This window comes from Cryptomeria japonica, chromosome 10, assembly GCF_030272615.1.
Source record: "Cryptomeria japonica chromosome 10, Sugi_1.0, whole genome shotgun sequence".
Lineage (NCBI taxonomy): Eukaryota > Viridiplantae > Streptophyta > Pinopsida > Cupressales > Cupressaceae > Cryptomeria > Cryptomeria japonica.
The window spans coordinates 922,056,893-922,081,934 of NC_081414.1; the positions used below are offsets into that span (position 1 = coordinate 922,056,893).

At 35.5% G+C, this 25,042-nt stretch overlaps 1 protein-coding gene and 1 pseudogene across 1 annotated transcript; one reads left to right on the forward strand and one right to left on the reverse strand.

Annotated features, from left to right (window-relative positions):
* Nucleotides 1-1,413: 1,413 nt before the first annotated feature.
* On the reverse strand, nt 1,414-12,837 carry LOC131038339 (cytochrome P450 77A1-like; annotated as a pseudogene).
* Nucleotides 12,838-17,578: 4,741 nt separating this feature from the next.
* LOC131038340 (cytochrome P450 77A4-like) lies at nt 17,579-19,093 on the forward strand. The gene has a single exon (XM_057970726.1). The coding sequence runs from the start codon at nt 17,579-17,581 to the stop codon at nt 19,091-19,093; it is 1,515 nt and encodes a 504-aa protein (XP_057826709.1).
* The last annotated feature ends 5,949 nt before the right edge of the window (nt 19,094-25,042 follow it).

Genomic DNA, 25,042 nt, shown 5'->3' on the forward strand with positions numbered 1-25,042 from the left:
ACTCGGTAGACATTCTCATCTCGGTTACTGTCTCGGTATCTTTTCTTGCTAACAACGCTCGGTGACTTCTTCCTTCTTTAATCGACACCGATAACCTTGGAGTTTACCGACTGGCTCCTTGCTGGTAAAATAGAATAGTATCAAACCTTTACTCATTCTAATGCATGGAATCTTTTCTTCTTATTCAGTCTTTGAATACACATATATAGGATATCAAAACAATCAAAATATCATAATCTCATCACTGTCTAACTCGGTAATAGTTGCCCATTGAATAACTTATTACTCCCCTTCCTTTTCACATTCTTTCCGTGTCACTTACCGACATCTTTATACTCATCAAAACATACTCTTTAAGATATGGCAACATCGTACTGAATCAGAAAATCAATTGCTTGACATCAATGACAAAATAATATCATTAAGACAGTAATCATCCTTTATCAATTATATCATCAATCTCCAACAACCTTCTCAATATCCTCATACCAACAAACTTAATGTAATGCCAACATAATAATCATTCATCTCATCATCACTCTAAGCACACTGATAGACACCAACATTTCATTTGTAATGTAGTTGAAGAAGGCAAGTTACAGGTCGCCAAGATTGATACAAAGGTGAATCTAGCTGATGCACTAACTAAGTCCGTGACAACGGCAAAGTTCAAGTTTTGTCGGACTTCTCTTGGCCTTGTCAAACTCTGATAGCTGGGCAAGCAGGGAATCTCTGCAGCAGCGACTGGGTTTCAAGTGAGAGATTGTTGAAGATGAAACACCAATTGCTTTTCCCTCCATTACAGTTGGCTATTAGACTTCCTCTTTCTTGGTTGTATTAGAGTCTCTACATATATCCGTTGCTGTGTACTCCTAAACTTCTTCTTGAACTGATTGTAATAAGAGAATTCCTTGATTAAAGTGGACGTAGCCAATTTGGGTGAACCACTGTAAAATCTTAGTGTTCTGTCTATTTGTGTATTTATTTTATTCTATTCTCCCTGCACTTCGTTTACTCACTTTCATAATCAAACACCAATGGCCGTCCATTTTTAGCATTTTTAGACCATAATTGGTCCATTTGTGCACCTTTATTGGTACCCACAGTACACACTGGAGCATTTGTGCATAAGTATTGGCAATTTTAAGTGCATGATTATTGAGAAATCTTTAAACAAATATCGGACAATAGTTTAATATGTGTACTTTTTGATCCTTGCGTGCATAAAAGATTCTCTAGTGTGCATCGTTACTAACTAGAAGCTAGAATAATACCTATTAGTACTTAGGTCATATGTAGAGACAACAAAAAAGATCGTCAAAATCTGATGTATCATTTAGAATCTAAAGATGTACAAAATTGGTTATAATGACTACTTATTTTCAAGTGAAAAAAAAATGAAAACAATAGGTTTTATCTAGAACTACTATTGATTATTTGTACCAATACCATAACGAAAGCAAAACTTACAAGATTTAAAACGAAAACATCTGGAAAAGTCTGTTCAATATGCTTACTCAATCCCTCTGTTTTAATTACGGCATGCAGTGGATTCTTCATGACTATCGTGAATTCCTGCACCTCTGTAAGATCAACGGGCTCCCCTGGTTTGCTCTCCCACACAAATTCCTGCACCAATCGAGCCACAACAAGCTGAACATGCATCATAGCCAATGCAATTCCGGGACAAATCCTCCTCCCCACGGCAAACGGCATCAGCTTTATCTCTCTACTCACCGTCAGATCCACTTCATCCCTCAGGAACCGATCTGGCCTGAATTCGTCAGGATTTTCCCACACCTGGGATCATTACCCATTTCCCAAACGGCGAAATTGATGAATGCATCCGCCGGAACATCGTACCCACCAACAGTGGACGCCTCTGTAACTGCGTGTATCAAAACGAATTGCGCTGGCGGGTGGCGGCGCAGGGTCTCCTTCACCACGGCCTCCAAATACACCATTTTCGAAACATCCTCCTCTTCCACCGCTCTTCCCTTACCTACAACATTCACTATTTCCTGATACAATCTGCTCTGGATGCCTTCATCTTTCGCCAAGTTCGCCATCGCCCATTGCAGAGCAGTGGAGGTCGTATCCGTCCCGGCGTCGAGGAATTCCGAGCAGATCGTCACCAGTTGGGCGTCATCCAGCCCTCTTCCGCCCTCCAATGTCAAGCAAAGCAAAGTATCAATGTATGCCCTGCACTCCCCCCCACCATGCCCTCTGCTAAGATCGCCCGACGCCGGTTAATAAGTTCAACAAATATTTCCATCTGGCGTTGACTCATCCCCTGCAACCGCTTCCACCGCTTCCTGTAAAAAAATCCCAAAACTGGGAAAACATCATCTACTTCCGGTTTCCCCGAGCACACAAGGATTTCCCCGAGGATGCTCTCCCCGTCTCTCACAGTTTTCTCCTCCAATCGGGCCCCAAAACACATGTAGAGGAGGATACAGAATGCCAAGTGACTTAAGTGGTCAATCAATTTCACAACCCCTGAAGCCTGCTCTGCCTCGTTTCTTAACTTGTCCAACAAAATCTCTATTCCCCAATCTCTGCCCTTCCGGGAGGACTTGAGTGAAGAGGCGCTCAGAGTTTCGCTCACCAGATTTCGTCTCAATGTTCTCCAGTGCGGGCCGTAGACGGCCGAATTGATGCTCGTCTGGTTGTGTGTGAAAAGCTTCAGGGCCCCCTTCACAGCTGGTCTGGTGGCAAAGATGGAACCCTTGTGTATTAAGGCTTCATAAGCGAGGTCGTGGCTGGCTATTATAATCAGAGGACGAAAACCCAATCTGAGGGTTATGATTGGGCCGTATCTTTTATGGAGTTTGTGAACATAGTGCTGAAATAGTTGTTTGGAGTGTATCATTTCAAAAAGATTGCCTACCAGTGGCCATCCGGGAGGACCTGGAGGAAGGTGATGTTTCTTCTTCTTCTTGTTGTTCCAGCTTATCCCAAATCAGATAAGGCATCCTATGAGTGCTACAACATATGCAAACCCATTCAAGGTAACACCTGATAACCCCATTCAAAGCTGCAATTGATTTTAATTACCAGGTCTTCTACCATGAACTGCAGAGAAGAGGAGTGGATTCGAAACCTGTAGTATCCTTCTCTTAAAGTTGTTTGCAATTAGTCGAAAGAGGATACCATACTTGTCTATGTAGTATTGTAATAATAGTATATGTAGTATTGTAATAATAGTATATGTTTATTAGTTGATAGACAGGTTATGGCATACTATTTCGAGAATAGAGAGTTTGAGATCAACAAATTCCTCCAAGTCATTATGTATCACAATTTTATTAGGTCAATGAATATTATAATTGATAAGGCTAAAGATTAGAGTTTGATTCATATCAAACACAACTACTACTAGTATAATATAAGTGAAGTTGAGTTTGTTTTTTAAAATAAATATTTGTTAATGGTGAACAAATGATTTGGGAGTAAAAAGTCTTAATAGACTAATTGGTTGATTTTGAGTTTGATATTAAGACCCTTGTAAGGTAGTTGACGTTGAGTTTACTTTTAATAATAAGTATTGGTTGAATATTAATGACAAAGTGATCTGATAGTAAAGTGAATTTGTAGATTGATTAGTTGTGAATTTGTAGATTGATTAGTTGATAGTTGATAGTATTTAATGGAGGAAACAAATATTGATTGTTATAATTACTTTGCAACATGGTTGGAAATATAGAATTGATAATAACTTGTTTTTTATATTAAAAGCAGCCAAAACAAGGGGGCTACCCGGGGGTTGATAATTGATGATAACTTGTTAAAACTATAAGGCAATTTTATTTAGCTAATGAATATCATGAATATTTGATACAATATTTAAAATATTATATTGATTTTAAATTATAAAAATGTAATAATGATAAAATTATAAATAATTTATAATTTCTATAACGTAAAAATGTATAATTGTTAATCTTATATATAATAAATTTTTTAATGAAATATGTAAAGAATGATATTTGATTTTTGGTTTCTGCGCTCGCATTTTGAATTTTGATGTTTCTGCGCTCGCATTTTGAATTTTGATGCTTCTGCGCTCGCTGCTTTCGCCTCTCGGGGGCTCTCCCAGATCATTGACGCTGCGCTGCAGAGTTTCGATTAGGGCTTCGAGCTTTTGGAGATAAGATTCTTGTTTTTCAAGAAGGATTTTAAGGGCAATGAAGGACGGCTCCAATTTTAGGGACACAGGGCAATCCAAAATGGCAAATCTGGTGGCTCGCACAGACGAAGTACAAAATCTGGCTGTCGTTCTTTCCACCCCCGCAAACAGTGACAAGGTGGCACCTGTTGCTGCTATGGCGATCTCTCAGGATGTGCGTTGCAATACTCAAACAGGAGATACTGCTGGCGTCACCAGAAGCAATGGTAATTTTGATGATTCGACGAATGGACAAGGAATCAGGTGTGATCCACCCTTAATCCCAAACCCTAAATTTAATATGCCTTTTAATTTTTCAGCTGTTTCAGTTCCCCGTAGCAGTAATGTGTCTGCTTCGAAATCAATTGATAACTCTGCTAATAATGTGCCTAGACCTAGTTCAAACCCTGGCAACAAGCCGAGATCCTTTCTGGAGGCGATTGCAAATTCATCTCCTGCAATCGCTTCTGGTGCTCGCTTCGCCAAACCTACACAAGATGAAAACATAACAATCGGTAATCCTTCTGCATTTCATGTTACTCCTAACCCTGAAATGTTAAATGAGATTATTAAGGAAAAAGAAAGATTAAGAAATACCGCCATCTTCTTCTCTGCGGTCGAAATTGATAAAGTGCCTGCTAGGAAATTCTTAGATGACTGGTTTTATAATTATTGGAACTTAAAGCTTGGCTATCAAATTTCTTTTTGTAGGCAGATACAGAAAGGATTGTTTGTTGTGTTTTTTATCAATAATGAATCTCAACAGGCTGTGCTAAAAAAAGAATATTGGACAGTTGGAAACACCACATTTAGGGCTCTGGCTTGGAATGCGGAGGCTAACCTTGATGAGGTGGTTGCTCTCTCAGCTCCAAGATGGGTTCTCATTAAACAAATTCCCCCTTTTTTGTGGCGTTTTATTCCTCAGTTGGTTGATCCCCTAGGAAAATTCCTACGAATGGATGACTCTGCTCGTTTAGTCCCTCATTTAGATGCGAGAGTTCTTATTGCTTTAAAGCCTGGGCAGGATTTACCCAAAGAAATTAACATTTCTATAGTTAATGAGCAGGTCTCCTGCCCTGTTGAAACCCTAGGAGGTTTGAACGCGTGCTTTTTATGTAGAAAAGAGGGGCATCTTAGGAAAGATTGCCCGATTATCAGAAATAAAACCCAAAAGAATACTAATCCTTTTAACCTCCCCATTTCTACCCAGTCGGTTCCCCCTTCCTCTGCTAAAACTAATCCTATGCCTTCCCCACTTGCCCCCTCACAATCTCCCCCCTCTTCGCTTCAAGCACCGTTCTCTCAAAATGTATCATTTACTAGAATAGTGGATACAGATGGTTTTCAAACTGTTACAAAAAAAAGGAAAAATCGGTCAAGTAAAAAAGACTCGACTCCAAATATGCCTTTTGTATCCCCTCCTTCTGCAGCTAATATGACTACTAAAGACAATACTAAACCCTCTGTCCCCCCTCTATCTGCTTCTAAGGCTCCCACCAAACTCATTTCTTCAAAGCAGAATCCCCCTGTGAAAGATTTTCAAGAGATCTCGGATGATTTCATAGTTGAAGTCATTCCGGCAAACCCTGCTGTTGTTAATAATCAGTCTCCGGTGCTGGAGGCTTCTTCCCCTTCTCTGTCTGATAATGAGGATATCCTCACTACTAGAAGGAAAGGAAGACCTCCGGGATCCAAGAACAAAAACAAGAATAGTAAGAAGCAGAATCAAACTGACTCTGAGGATGTTTCTCCTATGGAGGACATCGTGGGTGTTGAGGCGTCTAATTCTCTAATTCTATCTCAATGAATTGCGTCTCTTGGAATATTAGAGGACTGGAATGTCCTGATAGAAAGTTTGTTATTAAGAATTTTCTCAGCTCTCGAATTAATATTGATATGATTATGCTACAAGAAATTAAGTCTACTGGATTCAATCTCGAATCCAATCTTAATTTTATCTGGAGAGATGCTATCAAATTCTCCACTAATCACCCTCAGGGTAGAGGGGGAGTGGCGATTTTACTCAACCCCAAATGGGGACCTAAAATTAAAAGTTTCGGTTTTTCACCTTGTAATAGAGCCATTTGGTTGATCTTTAATCATAATGATATGGATTTTGGTATATGTTCTGTTTATGCTGCCAATGATTATACGGAAAGGAGTATGTTTTGGTCTTGGCTTAGCTCGCTTCCTGACATTCCCTGGATGTTTGGAGGTGATTTCAATATGATTGAGAATCAAGAAGATAAACTAGGAGGTCTCCCTTTCTCTTGGAAAGAGCAGGAAAGACTTACCTGGAATAACTTTAAAAGGACTAAATCCCTTTTTGATCCTTTAACGGGAAGCAAGAATAATAACCCTGGCCTCTGGTTTACTTGGTGTAATTTTCAGAAGGGTCAGTATAGAATCTACTCTAGACTTGATAGATTCTATCTTAATAGCAATTTCTTTTCTGTGATTCCGGATAAGAATAATAACTTGGTGCTTGTCTCCCCTACCACTCTTTCAGATCACCACCCTATTTCTATATCTCTTAATCTCGGCTGCTCACCTATTTATAGCAATCATTCTAACTGTAAATTCATTCTCAACACTAGCCTTCTGGAGGATAATGACATTCTTGCTGCCATTTCCATTATTAGACTCATCAATGAGTCTCATTTTCCCTCTTTATCCTATATCCGTAGGTGGAGTCTAGATGTCTCTGCCTGGCAGAACTTTTTAAGAACTATTGGTCAAAAGAAGGCCAAAGATTATAGATTTAAGGAATCCTGGCTTAATGATAATCTTTATAATGCTGAAATTGATATCCAAAATAACCTGGATGATCCTTATCTCTGTCACCAGCTTGCCCATGCTAAGGATGCTCTCAGAAAACATCAACATCAAAAAGCTCTAGGGGCGAGAATTCGTTCAAGAGCCCATTGGTTACATTATGGAGATAGAGGTAGTAAATTTTTCTTTAATCTTATTAAACATAAGCAAGCTAAGGAATCTATTGATAAGCTGCTTATTGACAATCAATTGATTACTGATATTGATATTATCAAGAGTGAATTTGCTGAATTTTATAAAAATCTTTTTACTTCGGAGGATTCTCAAGAGGCTAGGGCCCTTAGAGATCAATGTATGAATCTTATTCCTAAAAGGATCTCGGCTGAGGATGCTTCTATTCTTGAGCAGCCCTTGTCTCTTGAGGAAATTGAGAAATCTATCAATTCCCTTAATAATGATAGAGCTCCTGGGCCTGACGGGCTACCTGCGGAATTCTACAAGGCTAACAGTAAATGGATTAGCAAAGTCTTAATTAATATTTATAATGAAGCCATCGATACTGGAACCCTGGGTAGGGATATTAATTCTGGTATCATTAAACTCATCCCTAAGGAGGGTGATAAATCCCTTATTAAGAATTGGAGGCCTATAACTCTTTTAAATGTTTCTTATAAAATTTTGGCTAAGATTATGTCAACTAGGCTTGAAGCCATTCTCCCCAAATTTGTTTGCCCTACCCAAACTGGATTTGTGAAGGGTAGATATATATTAGAGAATCTTATTACTAGTTGGGAAGCTCTTAATTGGGCTAAGCATACTAATCAAAATGTTTCTATGTTTTTACTGGATTTTGAGAAGGCTTATGACAGAATTGAATGGAATTTTATTAATATGATGCTCGAGGCTTTTGGTTTCCCATCCTTCTTTTGTGGTATTGTGAAAATGCTTCTCAAGGATGCTCATGCTCAAATTGATGTTAACGGATCCCTGTCTACCATCTTCCCTTTGGAAAGATCGATTAGACAAGGGTGCCCTCTTGCTCCCGCTCTTTTTGTTATTGCTTCTAAAGCTCTTTTTTATATTCTTAGGGACAACACTTTATCCCCTGCTGTTAAAGGCATCATCCTTCCTAATAATAAGGAAATTATAAACTGTCAGTTTGCTGACGATACTTCTCTGTTTCATGAAGCCTCTGAAGAGAATTTTGTTGCCATGATCAATAAACTTAATTTCTTCTGTAAAATTTCTGGAGCTAGATTATCCCATGCCAAATCTATTTGTCTTGGTTGGGATGATCAACCTCCTGTTTGGTTTAGTAAATTTGATTTCCAATGGGGTGGCCCCTCTAAAGTTGTCAGATATTTGGGTATCCCCTTTTCTGTTAATCCCTCTTTAAAAGAGATGTGGGGTTGGGTCAAGGATAAGATCCATAATAAGCTAAACAAGTGGCACAATAGGTCTCTATCTCTTGCTGGAAGAATCCAAGTTTGCCAAAAAATTATGTCTTCTTACAACATATATTATGCCTCTGCTTGGATGTTTAATGACTACCAAGTTTTGGAAATCCAGAAAGCTATTAGAAATTATCTCTGGTCTGATGGGAAGGGAAATAAAAAGCTGCACTCTGTCAATTGGAAATGGTGTCATGTTGATAAGCTCCTTGGGGGCCTAGGGTTGAAAGATCTAAGACTTTGCGGTCTTGCTTTGGCCTCCAATTGGATCTTTCATGCCTTAGAGGGAGATGATCCTTGGAAAGTTTTGATTCGTAATAATATTGAGAGGGGATGTCCTAAAAATGCTAAATTCTGGAAAAATCTTCCTCTCATTGATCTCATTTGTGGTGAATTTCCTATTATAGTTCAAGGCTCGGCGGTTTTTAAATCCATCTGGAAAGCCTGGAACCATGTTAGGAAATTCATCACTAACAAAGACTTCTATGATAATAAAACCCTCCATGGTGAAAGATCCATTTGGTGGAACCTTAAGCTTGGTAATAAACCCCTTGCTCTTACCCAAGGGTGCTCGGCTAAGTATTGGGCTAACCTTGGAATCAAGCAATTCATTGATATCTTTGAAATGGACAGACTTATCCCTTGGGATGAATTAAAGAATAAATTTAAGCTTCCTGATTCTCATAAAAAGACTTATAGTATGATTGTTAAAGCTAGTAAAGACTTTCCTACCCTATGTCATGTGGACTCTAATAGTTATTTGAAGATAAAATGGCCTGATGGTATCACCATCTCCAAACTTAAAGCCAAGAATATTTATTCTGTTTTAAATTATAATGTTGACATCATCAATCATATTAACAATATTTGGAATACTGATTTGGATATTTCTTCTTGGAAGAAAGTTTTTAATTATCTTTGGAAAAGTTCTATTGATCCTAAAATTAAATATTTTAAATGGTTACTTATTCTCAATAAGCTGCCTATTAGGAACTCTTTTTCTGATATTAACTATTGCGGCATTTGCAGAACCCCGGAAACGAGGAAGCATATCTTCTTTGAGTGTAGTTTTTCCAAAGAGATTTGGTTAATGTTTGGTATTTCTATCCCTTCTAATTTCAATTTTTTTGAAGTTATTACTGGTTTTATATCTAAAGCTAGAAAAGATGTTAATATGTTTTGGGATATTACCTCATCTAACATTTTATGGCAAATTTGGAAGTGTAGAAATGAAGAAAGATTTCAAAATATCCCTAGAATGCTTACTGAGTCTTTTTGAAGTCTCACATACTTTAAAATTTTTTCGCAGATTCAGATGACCATGAAAATCAACAAGGCTAAATTCAAAAGGCTGCTCAAGGATGGTCATGCTACCTTTTTTACAAATGAGGTTAAAAATGGATATTTCTGGAGGCTGCACCTGGATAATATACATGCTTTCAATCAAACCTTCAGCAGAATTAGCAAGGAGATTAAAAGAAGACCTCACAATGCTAATAGTGAGATGGTTTACACGCTGAAACAAATCCAAGATCAGAAAAGCATGGTATGGATGGATGGCTCCATGGGATGGGTGGCTTGGGTGGACACCTGAGATGAAGTGCTTTACTAGGTGTCTTGGTTTATGATTTTGTCCTGCTGATTCATTGTATATACTTCATTTTTGATGGTGTGAGGCTTGGCCTCTGAACTCTGATACTCTATGATCTCTTGTATTTTTGATCTCCTTATTTCTAATACAAAAAAATATGTAAAGAATATAAAAAATAAAAAATAAACTCAATGAATAAAACAATTTTTAAGAAAATAAAATCAACTCTTGAAATAGAAACAAAGTTAAAAATGTGAATAGAATAAAATATTTCCAAAGTAAAAGGCCTCCTTTTTTAGTAATTTTGACAAAACTGTCTTAGAATTGAACTACAAATAAAAAGATACGAGCACTTTAATAATTTCATAAAAATAAAAAATAAACTAATTATTAAACTTAGAACATTTATAAACATTAAAAGAATATTAAGGAGAAAGTCAAAACTAAAAAAAAATCAAACATATTAGATTACTTTATGAAAAAAATTATTTACAAGTTAGTTGATCTATTTTAAAAATAATTTTAAATTAAATAATATTATAATTTGAGATGATATATTATGATATTTATATCAAAATTTAGTAGTGCATTTTTTTAATCAAATTTATTGACTTTTATTTCATGAGTAGTGGTTATGAAAAATAAGTTAATGACTTTTCTAAAAAACTATACATTTGCATCCTAATATACCTATCATAATTTGCTAGCCAGCCTCTAAAATACACCCCATTCTTATTAATGCATAAAAGTGCTTTATAATTTATGGTTCACAAGGCACAACACTTGTTGAAGGTTTTACAAATGGAATAGTAAGTTAAGTGGGTTTGATCATGAGAGTAACACTTGTTGTCATAGTAAATCCATCTCATTTCTTTCAATTGCAAATGAATTTATTTGGCTTAATAAGATTCATTTATAATTGAGAGGAAAGAATGTGCACACAAACCATGGAATTTAATGAAGGCACAATCATAAATTTTTTTTATCATTTACAATGATGAAAAATAGTAACAAATTAAAAACATTGACATAACAATATCAAAAGGGGAATGAGAATTATAACTCCAAAATAATTTTGAGGATCACTATTATAATCAACCCCCTTAAACTTAGAGAAGAAAATATAGCCTCTAGAGACAATCCAACATTGGCAAAGATTGGAGATTGCTGGGATGAATATGTTGTTGCAACTGTCATTGAATTATTGTCTAAGTATGAAGATGAATTTCCTTAGAATTTAACATAAGAGGGTCAAAGAAGAAGTAGGGGTAATGAAGATACAACTAAATGAAGGAACCAAAATACAAAGGAAAAGACGTTACCACCTCAATTCAAATATGAATAAAAATAGTTAAAATAGAGTTATATAAAATGTTGGTAGTGGGAATTATAAAACCAATAGAGGACTTTGAATGGATTAGTACTATGGTGGTTTGATAAATAAAGATAGGTGAAATTAGGATTTCTGTATATTTTTGGGAGCTTAATGAAGTTTGCATTCTTGACCCCTTCCCTACCCCTTTTCATGGAAGAAATATTGGGATCAATCATAGAGAGATAGATCTATTCATTTACTTATGGGCTTTTTTTGGCTACCATTAAGTAAGGATCAAAGAGGAAAACCAACCAAAAAATACATTTGTTACTGAATTGGGATCTTTTATGTATACAATTATGCCCTTCAACCTAAAAAATGATAATCAATAGTTTAATTATATCATTTAAAAAATATATAAAAAAATATTATAGAATAATAACAATAACAATAATAATAATTTAAGATCAACACCTTTGTTTTACTGCTTTTAATATAAAAACAATAACAATAATAATAACAAAAATGACAATAATAATAATAATAATGATATTAACAATAACAACAATAACAAGAATAATAATAACAATAAAAAAATGACAACAATAACAACAATAATAACAATAATAACAAAAACAATAATAACAATAACAACAAAAATAATAATCAAAACAATAACAATAACAATAATAGATTATAAATAAAATGATGTTAATAGACATTAAATTTATAATCATAAAAAAATTAAAATTTATAATTATAATTAACTTGAGACATTAATTTTCTAAAATTATAATTAATCAATTTACTAATTAATATTTTTATGGAAGTATTAGTTTTATTTTATTATTGTTAGGAAAGTCACCATATAGCAAAGGAATTATATTTTTTTTAACAAACTATTGAATTTAGTATGCAATAGGGACATGTATTATCCATTCTCCTTCACCATGTTACACTATTATATAATTAATTCGAATATAGTTATACTGTTTTTCTATTTTATAGTAATAACTAGTATGTAGTTTATAATACAATTTAACTAAAACATTAATATTAATATTTATAGAAATTGGTTAATTATAATAATTAAAATAAATATATATTATTATTTTTAAATAAATAATAAAAAATAAATTTGAATTTCAACATTTGTGAATCAAATAATACATCTTAGGTTAATTTTTATTTAAAAAAGTGGATTGTACTGATTTTTTAAAAATATTCTATTTAATATATATATATTTTGGTAGGTAAATAGTACAAAGGGTAGCACCCATGTATTAAATTCAAAAAGAGAGTTTTATATCTGACTACACTTTCCATTCCCATCCTAGATCAAAACTAGTTGAAACAATATTACAACCCACCTTCCTACATATTATAAAAACCAGCCTATTAACAGGTTGCACCATTGACCCATAACACCTAAACAAAGATAAATAGAGAACAATACTATTATTAGAGAAACACTGAGACCATTAATGAACAAGACAACAATAGAACAACTTGCTTCCAACTTAGGATTTGGCTCCATGTTGGCCATGGGAATGAAGATGCATGTTGAAAATAACCTCATTTTTCTTCCTTTTTCTATGCACTAGTGTGTAGTTTCCTTCTAAGTCCCTTTCTCCTTGACCCCCAACCACTACCTCAGTGGCATTTTCTTCACCTTCCAACAAAGAAATTTTTTATCTCTTTACACTCCGAACAATTCCCTTGCATGGTGGTGAAATAGTCTTTGGAGCCCTTGCTTTTGTCTAAGATCTAGCTAGTGAAATCTTATGACTTTCCTCCCTTGATGGTTTCTCAACAATACTTTTGTTGGCTTCTCCATCCACCCTTGACTCCTCCTTTTCAACTGAGTAATGGTGGGGGGTGACATCCTTCCACTAGGTAGCCTTATTGTCATGCATTTGTTTTTCACATTGAGTCGCAACATGACTAGTATTATAACATCTATGACAATGGAATGGAATACCCTCATAATCTATAATCTTATTCCAACGTCCAAACTTGGTGCTAAAGGAGATCTCACCGGAGAGATCCTTAGATATGTTGATGTCCACCAAATGCAAGCATAAGTGGTGTGAAGATACTTTATAGAACCCTCATCAACCCACGTGACTTTACAGAAAGAATTACCAATGGCTTCAAAGTAAGAATCAAACTAAAATTGCAAAGGAAGATTCGACAATCTTACCCAAATCAATATTGTAGCAAAAGATTTAGTGATTGGATCAAATGAGGGATGCCAAGGTTTCAACATAAGAAAATGCTCATTACAATCCCAATGGTAGTGACAACAAAGAATCCCCAAACAAGGGGTACATTTGAACATCACTAGTTAGAATGGGATGCTAGGTATCTGAAATCCATTGATGCAATTCTACCAAACTTGGCCTATACCCTTTGAATCTTCCAATCAAACCGTATTTTGAAAAAAAAATGTCACATTTTCATTCACTTCTTGTAAAATTTCACCGCTTAGGTCAACCTCCAAGGCATTTATAACAAGTTGGATTACATGATGTGTGGAATGAAATGGCCTCCTGCCAATGCATGCATGGTATGACCATGCATTAGCACCATATTGACCATCAAGATGCCCTATTTCATTGTCACCATTTGAAGGTGGTTGAACAACTTTGGGAGGAAGTCGTCACTAGGTAATAGCCTCACAAGCCCTAGCAAGAGATGGTGAGGGAATATTCGATTGATCTGGCAAAAAACTATCTTAACCCGATCTAAGCTCATGCCAAACTCCAACAACCCTGGAGTAGGTTGGTCCTTCAAAGTCATCACCCCAAACGAAGGACCAAAAATGCCATTATAGGGACAATGCTAGTTTGCCACCAAACCCCCACGAACAACACGATCAACCTATGTGAGGATTGTATTGGAGCATCCTAAATTTATAACAGGAAGTAGAATCGTGGTAGGAGTAGTCACAGATGGATTAAGGGCATCACCAGAAGAAGCCCTAGCTGCGGGAGAATTTCACAGATGCGCTAAAATAATCTACGTTTTGATAAGATATGGTTTCCAAACATCTTAATATTCTATTTAATATTATTAATTATAAATGTTATATTTTTAATTAAAATTATGATAATAAAAATAATCATTTATTTTGATTGAATAAATTTTTATCGTTTAAAAAAAAAAAAAATTATTAAAAATAACAAAGAAATAATATTGTTACAATTTAATATTATTTAAAATATAAGTTAATTGGTATTAAATTCTTAGACATTATATTTTAACAATATACTTATAAAACACAAAAAGAATGTTAATGCAAACCTACTAAATTAGATTATGAGAATTAAAAATAATAATATATAAGTTATATTAAATCAAAATTAAAATTAGAAATATAAATTTACAGCTATAAGAATATTAAAAAATATAATAGTGGCAATAGATTTATAAATAAAATTCTTTTAGATGTATAATATAATGTGAAGGAAAATCCATATTAAAAAAGTAATATTAGTAACTATAATATAAAGACACGTTACTATATTATAAAGATCAAAGTTAAATCAGTAAGAGTCAAATTATATTTCTACTAAATTATAAAATTATATCATATAATAATTAAAACAATATTATAAAATTATAATTAAGAGTTAATTATTATTCCAACCTTAAATTATAACAAAGTATCATATTTAAAATATGAGTATAAATATTAAATTATAAGATATAATTTCTTGATATGTTGATTAATATTACTTGAACTATAAGATCGTGATTTTTTTCATAGTTGATTGGTATACATATCTAATTATGTTAGTTGACCCACTAAAACTACACTACTTTTAGTGAAAGACATCTAAACATTAGTATTGCTCATGTAATATGTCTCTTATGATAGATTTGAGCTATTAAAGCACCTAAATTCCGAACATGCATGCTAGATCAAAGTAATTGGAATCATATTCATGGTATTTTGTCACCATTTAGTTCTAGGTAGTTTTCATAGACAATTACTTATTTTGGATATAAACTACTTTGTACATTGCTAATTCATAGAAGTTTTTAAAATTTCTTTACATTTTAGAGATTCCTATTTTTCTTTATATTTATTTTAATGAAAATATTTATGTTGTAACTTCCACTTATTTTACATCGAGTTTGAGGTTTAGAAGGTGGTCACATAATTTTAATATCTTTGTGACATTCTCAATCACTAGGTTAGTGCACCCCGAAGTTTGCACCTTGAGGATAATTCTTCCATACAATTTATCTTAGGATCTAACACTACCTATGTATAATTGGGGGAGTCATTCTAATAATTGTAGCCACTTTTCATCTCATTCTTAGTTGAGACACATATTCCTTCACCATGTGCTAAGTATTATAGGATTTTGATTAGTCCTCTATATCTAAGGTTTGCAATAATTTGGTAATCTCATCTATAAACTAGACAAGAAACACTTATCTAACTTATCTTTGAATTGCTAACTTGACTCCTCTAACAATTAGACAAGAAATACTTAAATATTACAATACTTGAAACATAGGTACTCATCACAACATAGAACATATAGGTACTTGAAACATAGGAAACAAACTCAATTTCAACTATATTAAAAGGGTTTTAATATCAATTTCAAAATCAACAAATCATTGAAATTAGATTCATGGTATTTTCTCACCATTTCATTCTAGGTAGTTTTAGGAGGTACAATTACTTAATTTGGGGTATTATTTACTTCATACATTGCTAATTTAGAGTATTTTTTTAAAGTTTATTTATGTTTCAACTTTATAAGTATAGAAATAATATTATTTTATTATTGAGAGATTCCTATTGAACTCTTTGTATTTATTTTAATGAGAAAAATTATGTTCTAACTTCCACTCATTTTACATAGAGTTTGAGGTTTAGAAGGTGATCTCATAATTTCAATATATCTGTGAGCTTCTCAATCACTAGGTTAGTGCACCTTGAAGTTTACACTATGAGGCTAATTCTTCCATACAATTTTTTTTTCCAGTACGCTAGGGGTATCCCCACGACCCAGTCCAGCGACCCAACTTGCCTTACCTTGGGCTTACAATTTTTCCATACAATTTATCTCAAGATCTAACACTACCTATGTATAAATAGTGGAACCATTCTAATAGTTTTAGCCATTGTCCATCTCATTCTTAGTTGAGACATGGACTCCTTCACTATGTGCTAAGATGCATAGGATTTTGATTGGCCCTCTATATCTAAGACTCACAATAATTTGTTAATTGCATCTATCAACTAGACAAGGAATACTTAATTATTATAATACTTGGAACATAGGTACTCACCACTAAGTAGAACATTACAATGTTTAATAGCAAACAAACTCAATTTCAACTCTACTATAAGGGTTTTAATATCAATTCCAAAATCAACCAATCAATCTAGGAAGGCTCTTTACTATGAAATCATTTGCTCATCAATATTTAACAAATATTTGTTCTAAAGAACAAACTCAACTTCAATTATACTAGTCAGAATTGTGCCTCAAATTCAAACTCCTACAATTATAAACTTCATTGACCTAGTATGGATGATGCATTAAAACTGTAAGAATATACTTTTGCTTTGAAACTATTATGTGCTATATTCTAAAGTAACTATGATTAATATATTAATCAGCCAACAAATATTATTATTACAATACTAAAAAACAAATAAATAAAATATAAAATATTACATATTATAAATCTAATTTATTAAAAAGCTAATATTTTAGCAGACATAACAAAAATGTTTGATATAAATACACAATCTAAACCAGAAAGGATAACCAGAAACAACACAAATGCGTAGATCCCCATTAACTGGCATGTACAAAAGGCGGAGGGAACGAACCGGAAAACTCAGACAAAAGTGCTTAGATCTCTCATGTTGACGTCTCTTTTTGTTCTCAAGAGATGACGGAGCTGTCCAAGAAGAATAAAATTCAAGCGGGCTACTTAGACCAGGAAAAAAAGCCTTTTATCAATAAATGTCTTAGGAAAAGAAGGCGTTGCTGATAAACCAATGAAAATATAAAATTTCATATACAAACATATCACCAATCCTCAAGAGATGACGGAGCTTTTCAACAAGAATGTGGCTTGCCGTTGCTGAGAAACCAATGAAACTATACAGTATTACGGTGATTTTAAAATGGTACACTCTTTCGATTAGTTGCACAGGAGTATGTCTTGAGAATTATCATATCCTCTTCTCTGCAGTTCATGGTAGAAGACCTGGTAATTCAAATCATTTGCAGCTTTGAATGGAGTTATCAGGTGTTACCTTGAATGGGTTTACATGTGTTGTAGCATTCATAGGAGGCCTTATCTGGTTGGGGCTAAGCTGGAACAAGAAGAAGAAGAAGACATATCACCTGCCTCCAGGTCCTCCCGGATGGCCTCTTGTAGGCAATCTCCCTGAAATCATACGCTTGAAGCAACCATTCCAGCAGTATGCTCACAAACTCCATAAAAAATACGGCCCAATCATAACCCTGAGATTGGGTTTTCGTCCTTCGATTATAGTAGCCAGCCACGAGCTCGCTTATGAAGCCTTAATACACAAGGGTTCCATCTTTGCCACCAGACCAGCTGTGAAGGGGCCCCGCGGTAAGCTTTTCCAAGACAGCCAGGCGAACATCGCGATGGCCGCCTACTGCCTACAGTGGCGAACATTGAGACGAAATCTGGTGAGTGAAACTCTGAGCACCTCTTCACTCAAGTCCTTCTGGAAGGGCAGGGAATGGGGAATGGAGATTTTGTTGGAAAGGCTAAGAAACGAGGCAGAACAAGGTGCAGGGGTTGTGAAATTGATTGACCACTTGAGGCATGCAACATTATGTATTCTCCTCTACATGTGTTTTGGGACCCGCTTGGAAGAGAAAACCGTGAGAGACGTCGAGGGCATCCTCAGGGAAATACTTCTGTGCTTGGGGAAAGCGGAATTCGATGATTTTTTCCCAGTTTTGGAGTTTCTAAATAGAAAGCGGCGGAAGCGGTTGCAGGGGATCCGTCAGCGCCAGATGGAAATCTTAACTGAGCTTATTAATCGGCGCCGAGCTGTCTTAGCGGAGGGCAAGGAGGAGGAGTGCAGAGCATACATTGATACTTTGCTTTGTTTGAGGGTGGAGGACGGAAGAGGGCTGAATGACGACCAAATGGTGACGCTCTGCACGGAATTCCTGAATGCCGGGACGGATACGACCTCTACTACTCTGCAATGGTTGATGGCAAACTTGGTGAAAGATGAAGGCATCCAGAGCAAATTGTACGAGGAAATAGTGAATGTTGTGGGTAAGGAAAAAGCGGTGGAAGAGGAGGATGTTTCGAAAATGGTGTATGTGGAGGCTGTGGTGAAGGAGACCCTGCGACGCCACCCGCCGGGGCAATTCGTTTTGGGGCACGCAGTTACAGAGGCGTCCACTGTTGGTGGGTATGATGTTCCGGCGGATGCAATTATCAATTTCGCCGTCTGGGAAATGGGTAATGATCCCCAAGTATGGGAAAATCCTGACGAATTTAGGCCAGAACGGTTCCTGAGTGATGAAGTGGATCTGACGGGGAGTAGAGAGATAAAGCTGATGCCGTTTGGCGTGGGGAGGAGGATTTGTCCCGGAATTGCATTGGCTATGATGCATGTTCAGCTTGTGGTGGCCCGATTGGTGCAGGAATTTGTGTGGGAGAGCAAACCGGGAGAGCCCGTTGATCTTACGGAGGTGCAGGAATTCACAATAGTAATGAAGAATCCACTGCATGCCGTAATAAAACAGAGGGATTGAGTAAGTATTATCAAACAGACTTTCACTGGTGTTTTCGTTTTAATGGTTTGGAGAATTGCAGTTTGGGAGCACAATCCTCCCCCCTCTTTCCTTACAAATATTGTAACTAGGGAAGAGGAACTAAGTAATCATGTTATTTGGTTTAGATGATATATAAGATTAGAATAGATACTTTAAATATATATTTATTAATAAAATGTAGAGTTATTGTAATTTAATGCTAGTAGATTTTCATAATCTATGAGACTAATATGTGTTGTTTTCGGATTTGATTGTGTAAATGTTTTTTCATCAACGTTCCGGATCACACTCTATGATCCATCATAGGATGAGATAGAGATCATAAAGAGAAAAATCTATCGTATAGATACATAAATTTTTAAAGATTATTTCTATTAGATTATTTGAAAGTTGTTTGAAGATTCCTTCTAATTCTAATTCTACATCTTCCATTACTTCTAATATCTCTAGCAAAAAACCGTATACTTTATGTCCATGATTATTTTATTAGATTATTTGAAAGTTGTTTGAAGATTCCTTCTATATCTAATTCTACATCTTTCATTACTTCTAATATCTCTAGCAAAAAATCCCATGCTTAATGCTGATTTATGAAAACTAGAGCTGGCTTATCTCTCTTAGTAGTCTTCCTTTCAAATTGGGGTGGTTTAAGGGTGACATCTTATGGCTCAAAATTTTCCTTCCACTTGTATTATTTTGGCATTCGGATTTCTTCTCCAATTTTAAATTATTGTCATGATTTTATTCCTTTAAGCAATGTTTTAATTGTTATGTGGTCTTACTATTATTATGGGCATGGCTTTGATAGGTTATACAACTTGATTTGAGTTATTTAGATATTTTAAGCTAATATGGAATCTTGATTTTTGTCTCTAAACATTGTAACTTACCTTCCATTTTTTAATAGAAATTATTGGAGGAAAGAGATGTGACTTCTGAGTCCTTTTATAGTCCTCACGCTATTAAAATTTTGACTTGTTAATCTCTTCTTGATTAACATCTATCATAATATTTTGGCATGACATCAATAGTATGACTTTCAATATCTTTTTAGTCTTCATAATCTCTTGTATCATTGGTATACTTATTTTCATGCTTAATAAATCTACTTGAGATTGTATTTTTCTATTATTAATTGCTCAGGGTGCCTTGACATGCAGGATTTGGTTACCCTAAATCCCACTCATTTGGATGTGTATATATTAGATCAATGAATTGGATTTTTAGAATCATAGGCAGCTGTAGAGTTGGAAAAATGGTGTCTCAACCTTGCATTTATGCGAGGTTACTATTTATAGTAAGTTTTCATTTTTACTTGAGTTCTCATAAAACTTGTGGTGTTTTGGATCTTATTCATTCTGATGTGTTTGGTCCAGTAGATGTCTCTTCGATTGGAAAATCCACATATTATGTTTCATTTATTGATGATTTTAGTAGAAGGACATGGGTATATTTTCTAAAGAGTAAATCTGAAGTTTTTAGTCGTTTTAAAGAATTTAAAGCAATGGTTGAGTTGCAGACTGGAAAGTTTTAGTCGTTTTAAAGAATTTAAAGCAATGGTTGAGTTGCAGACTGGAAAGAAAATAAAATGTTTGAGAACTAATAATGGCGATGAGTTTTGCTCTAATGATTTTGATAGATTTTGTAAAGACTGTGGAATTAACAGGCATAAGACAACTCCGTATTCTCCATAGCAGAATGGAGTTGCAGAAAGAATGAACAGGACACTGATGGAGAAGGCTAGGAGTATGTTGAGTGGTGCTGGTCTCGAACAAAAGTTTTGGGCTGAAGCTATTGCCACTGCTTGCTACCTGATTAACAGGTCTCCTACATCAGCTCTTGTTGATAAAACGCCTATGGAAGCATGGTTAGGTCACAAGCCTTCATTGAGACATCTTAGAGTTTTTGGTTGCGAGGCATATGCACATGTGCCAAAGGAGAAGCGAACAAAGTTGGAGAACAAGGCTGTGAAATGTATCTTCATCGGGTATAGTTATGGTGTGAAAGGATACAAGCTTTGGGACCCTGTTGCACAAAAGGTAATTCACAGTAGAAGTGTTATTTTTAGAGAAATTAAGTCTCCTTCTGTTACATTGCAGCCAGAACAGACTAAAAAGGAAGATGTGATTCAACTTCCTTCTACACCTGAAAGAGTTGAATCGAGACCCCTAGATAGGCAAGAATTTGAGGAGAGCTCGTCGAGCTCTGAATCTTCAGAAGAGGAGGAAGAACCTCCAACTCAGCTTGTTTGAAGGTCTACAAGACATAGACAACCACCTGAAAGGTATTCACCTAATGATTGGAGATGTATTTTTGCTCTGAATACTAGTGTGGATGAACCGAAATCTGTAGAAGAGGCATTAGGTATGAATGATGCAGAATCCTGGAAGATTGCTATGGAGGAAGAAATGGCAGCTTTGAAAAAGAATGATACATGGGATCTTGTACCATTGCCTGAAGGACGAAAACCTGTTGGTTGTAAATGGGTGTTCAAGAAAAAGATTGGTTCAGATGGAAGCATTGAGAAGTATAAAGCAAGGTTGGTTGCAAAAGGCTACTCTCAGGTTGAGGGTGTTGATTACGGTGAGATATTTTCTCCTGTTGCAAAAATGACGTCCATTAGATTTTTGCTTTCTATTGCTACTGCTTATGATTTAGAGGTTGAACAAATGGATGTGAAAACTGCTTTCCTTCATGGTGATTTGGAAGAAGATATTTATATGACACAGCCGGAGCACTATGTGGTGAAAGACAAAAGTAATTTGGTCTGTAAATTGAAGAAATCTTTGTATGGCCTCAAACAAAGTCCTAGGATGTGGTACCAGAAATTTGATACATATGTGTTGAGTTTGGGATTTGAACGTTCTAAATCAGATCACTGTGTTTATTATAAATCTGATGGTGATCATTTCTTATTCATTGCATTGTATGTTGATGATATGTTATTCATTGGTAAAGGGAAAGGTATGATTTCAGAACTGAAGTCTCAGCTTGCTGCTAAATTTGAAATGAAAGATCTTGGTGCAGCAAAGCACATTGTTGGGATGGAAATTAGAAGAGATAGGGTAAACAGAAAGCTATGGCTAGGCTAGAGTAAGTATGTGAATTCAGTGTTACAGAGGTTCAACATGCAGAATTGTAGACCATTGAGTGTTCCTTTTACAGTTGGAATGAAACTATCTATTTCAGATTGTCCTACATCCCCATTGGAGATGGAAGACATGAGCAGAGTGCCTTACCAGAGTGCAGTTGGAAGCTTGATGTATGCTATGGTCTGTACTAGACCAGACATTGCCTAAGCAGTGGGAGTACTTTCTAGATATATGTCTAATCCTGGTAGAGTTCATTGGGATGCAGTCAAAAGAGTCTTCAGATATTTGAAGGGTACTTCAGAGTATTCTTGTGTTATCATGGTAATTCAGTTGGAGACATGACTTCCCTTGATATCCATGGTTATGTGGATTCAGATTGGGCAGGTGATATTGATAGCAGAAGATCCACCAGTGCTTATGTGTTTACTTTGTTTGGTGGTGCAATTAGTTGGATGAGTAAGCGACAGGCTGTGGTTGCTTTATCCACTACTGAAGCAGAGTATATGGTAGCTACTCATGCTTGTAAAGAGGCCATTTGGCTTAAGAGACTGTGTTCGGATATTGGAATAAAACAAGGTACAGTGACAGTTTACTGTGACAGTCAGAGTGCAATTAGCCTAGCTAAGAACCCGTCATTTCATGCCCGGACCAAACATATTGATGTTCAGTATCATTTTGTTAGAGATATGGTCGAAGATGGTAGGGTGAAGCTGGTTAAGGTGGAAACTTTGATGAATGTTGCAGATGCTTTAACTAAGGCTGTGAGCACAGAGAAGTTCAGATGGTGTTCAGAGTCTATGGGCCTTATGGCCCCTAGCAATTGATTCATTGTGTTGACATTCCCTTCCGCTCTTGCAAGGTGTTCGACAAGTGGGAGATTTGTTGGGAAAAATGGTGTCTCAACCTTGCATTTATGTGAGGTTACTATTTATAGTAAGTTTTCATTTGAGCACGAAATGGTGCGAAACTCTCCCTGAAGCTTCTGGTTGGCTAGATAAGCATTCCGGTAAAGTTGCGTCGCAAGGTCACAGCTAGTTTTGAAGATATTAAAGTTTTCGTCTTGGAGGGGTGCAATAAAATGTTTAAAATTAATTTTGGGGACTTTAGAGGCTCCAAAACGTCCTGAAAAGTGGCCGTAACCAGCGAAGCGGGTTACGAGGTGATAGAGCACTTCGCGAGCTTTTCGGCGCTTCAAACGGTTCGTCAATCGGACACCCGGTTCTCAAGTTATGGCCTTCGGAAGTTTGTACTCTTGAAATAAGAAAAATAATTTGTATCGGATACATAAATGAGCTGTAAAAGGGAGCGACACGTGTTGATGTGTGCTTTAACATGTCATAGGGCATCTAGAAGGGAGATAAGGTCGGCTACACCTTATTGGGTGGTTTTAGCCCATGGTTTTGTAATACCGTTTGACGGTTTCTTGTATTGTATCTCCTATTTATGAGGTGTGTGAGATAGAGGTTGTGTGTAAGAGTCCTATGGCTATTGAGTTGCCTCTGAATCTCTGATTAATGGTACTCCTGCGAAGAGCTTGCTCTGCAAGTATGTTGTAATCTATTTTTGATTGTTGAATAAAATATTGAGCTGCTTTTGGAGGGTGGGGTTTTTCTCCCGAAAGGGTTTTCCCCACGTAAATCATTGTGTTGTGGTATGATTGCTATTATATCTATTTCTATTTTCTGTAACTGTTGTAATGATCTGAAAAAGTTTTGCATTACCCTCCTCTCAAGGTTAGTGTAGGAAGTTGTTTCCGCTACTTAACTTCCTTACAGGTTACCCTAAATCCCACTCATTTGGATGTGTATATATTAGATCAATGAATTGGATTTTTAGAATCATAGGCAGCTGTAGAGTTGGAACCATAATATTAATGTGGAACCATCACAATCTCTTACTACTCCTATTGATGTGAAAATGGTTCTTTCTATTAGTGTGAGAAGTGTTTTTACCTAACTAGTTAATATACTACCTAGTTGGTCCTCTTCACACTACACTTAGCTCACTTAGAGAAACTTTTTACCTTTTATTTCACATCATGTGGTATAAACTTGTGTTCCCACACTCGTCTCGAGTGTCCCACACACGTCTCATATTTAGAGTGGTAGTCATTTGATTTTACCTCCTCACCCGTGTCTTTATATGTAAGGCTCATTTGTATATGATGATTATTTATATTGTTTATCTAGTTTGTGTAATGTTTGATCTTGGGCACTCCAACATAGTACTAAAACATCCAATTTATAGACCTATTCCTAAATAATCTTGAAATTACAAAATAAAATTAACATCTACTTTCAAACATTGCATTCTAGAGAGAAATTGACCTTACAATTATGCTCCAAAAACTATATTTTCATATATGTAAAGTGTAAGTTTTGGAGATGAGGCAAATTTCATGACCTCGGAGACCTTCAGCTAATATACCTTAACTAAACTACAATTTTTATTTTATTTTTGGATGGAACTTAGCTTTTTTCCTTAGTTCCACATTTTATCTAGTGGCCGACTTCTTTACATGGTAGTCGTTGACAATTTTTTGCATAGGCCCTATGTAACACCCTTATGTATGTGTAATTAAGCATTTTTATTGAGAGTGTTGAACTATAATGATGATGGAACTCTAAAATACAAAACCTTGGTGACTATGAATGTGAAAACAATGTCAAAACTCTAAAATCCAACAGCTCTATTAGAGACTATTGCAAGCCCTTTACTTCTTGACTTTGATGTATCTTTACATTGTATTGGCCTTTTTGGTTTCATGGTTCTTTTAGGCTCCAAAATTTTGGCCTCTAAATTTTGTATACTTCTCAATAGCTTTTGCAAACTCCAA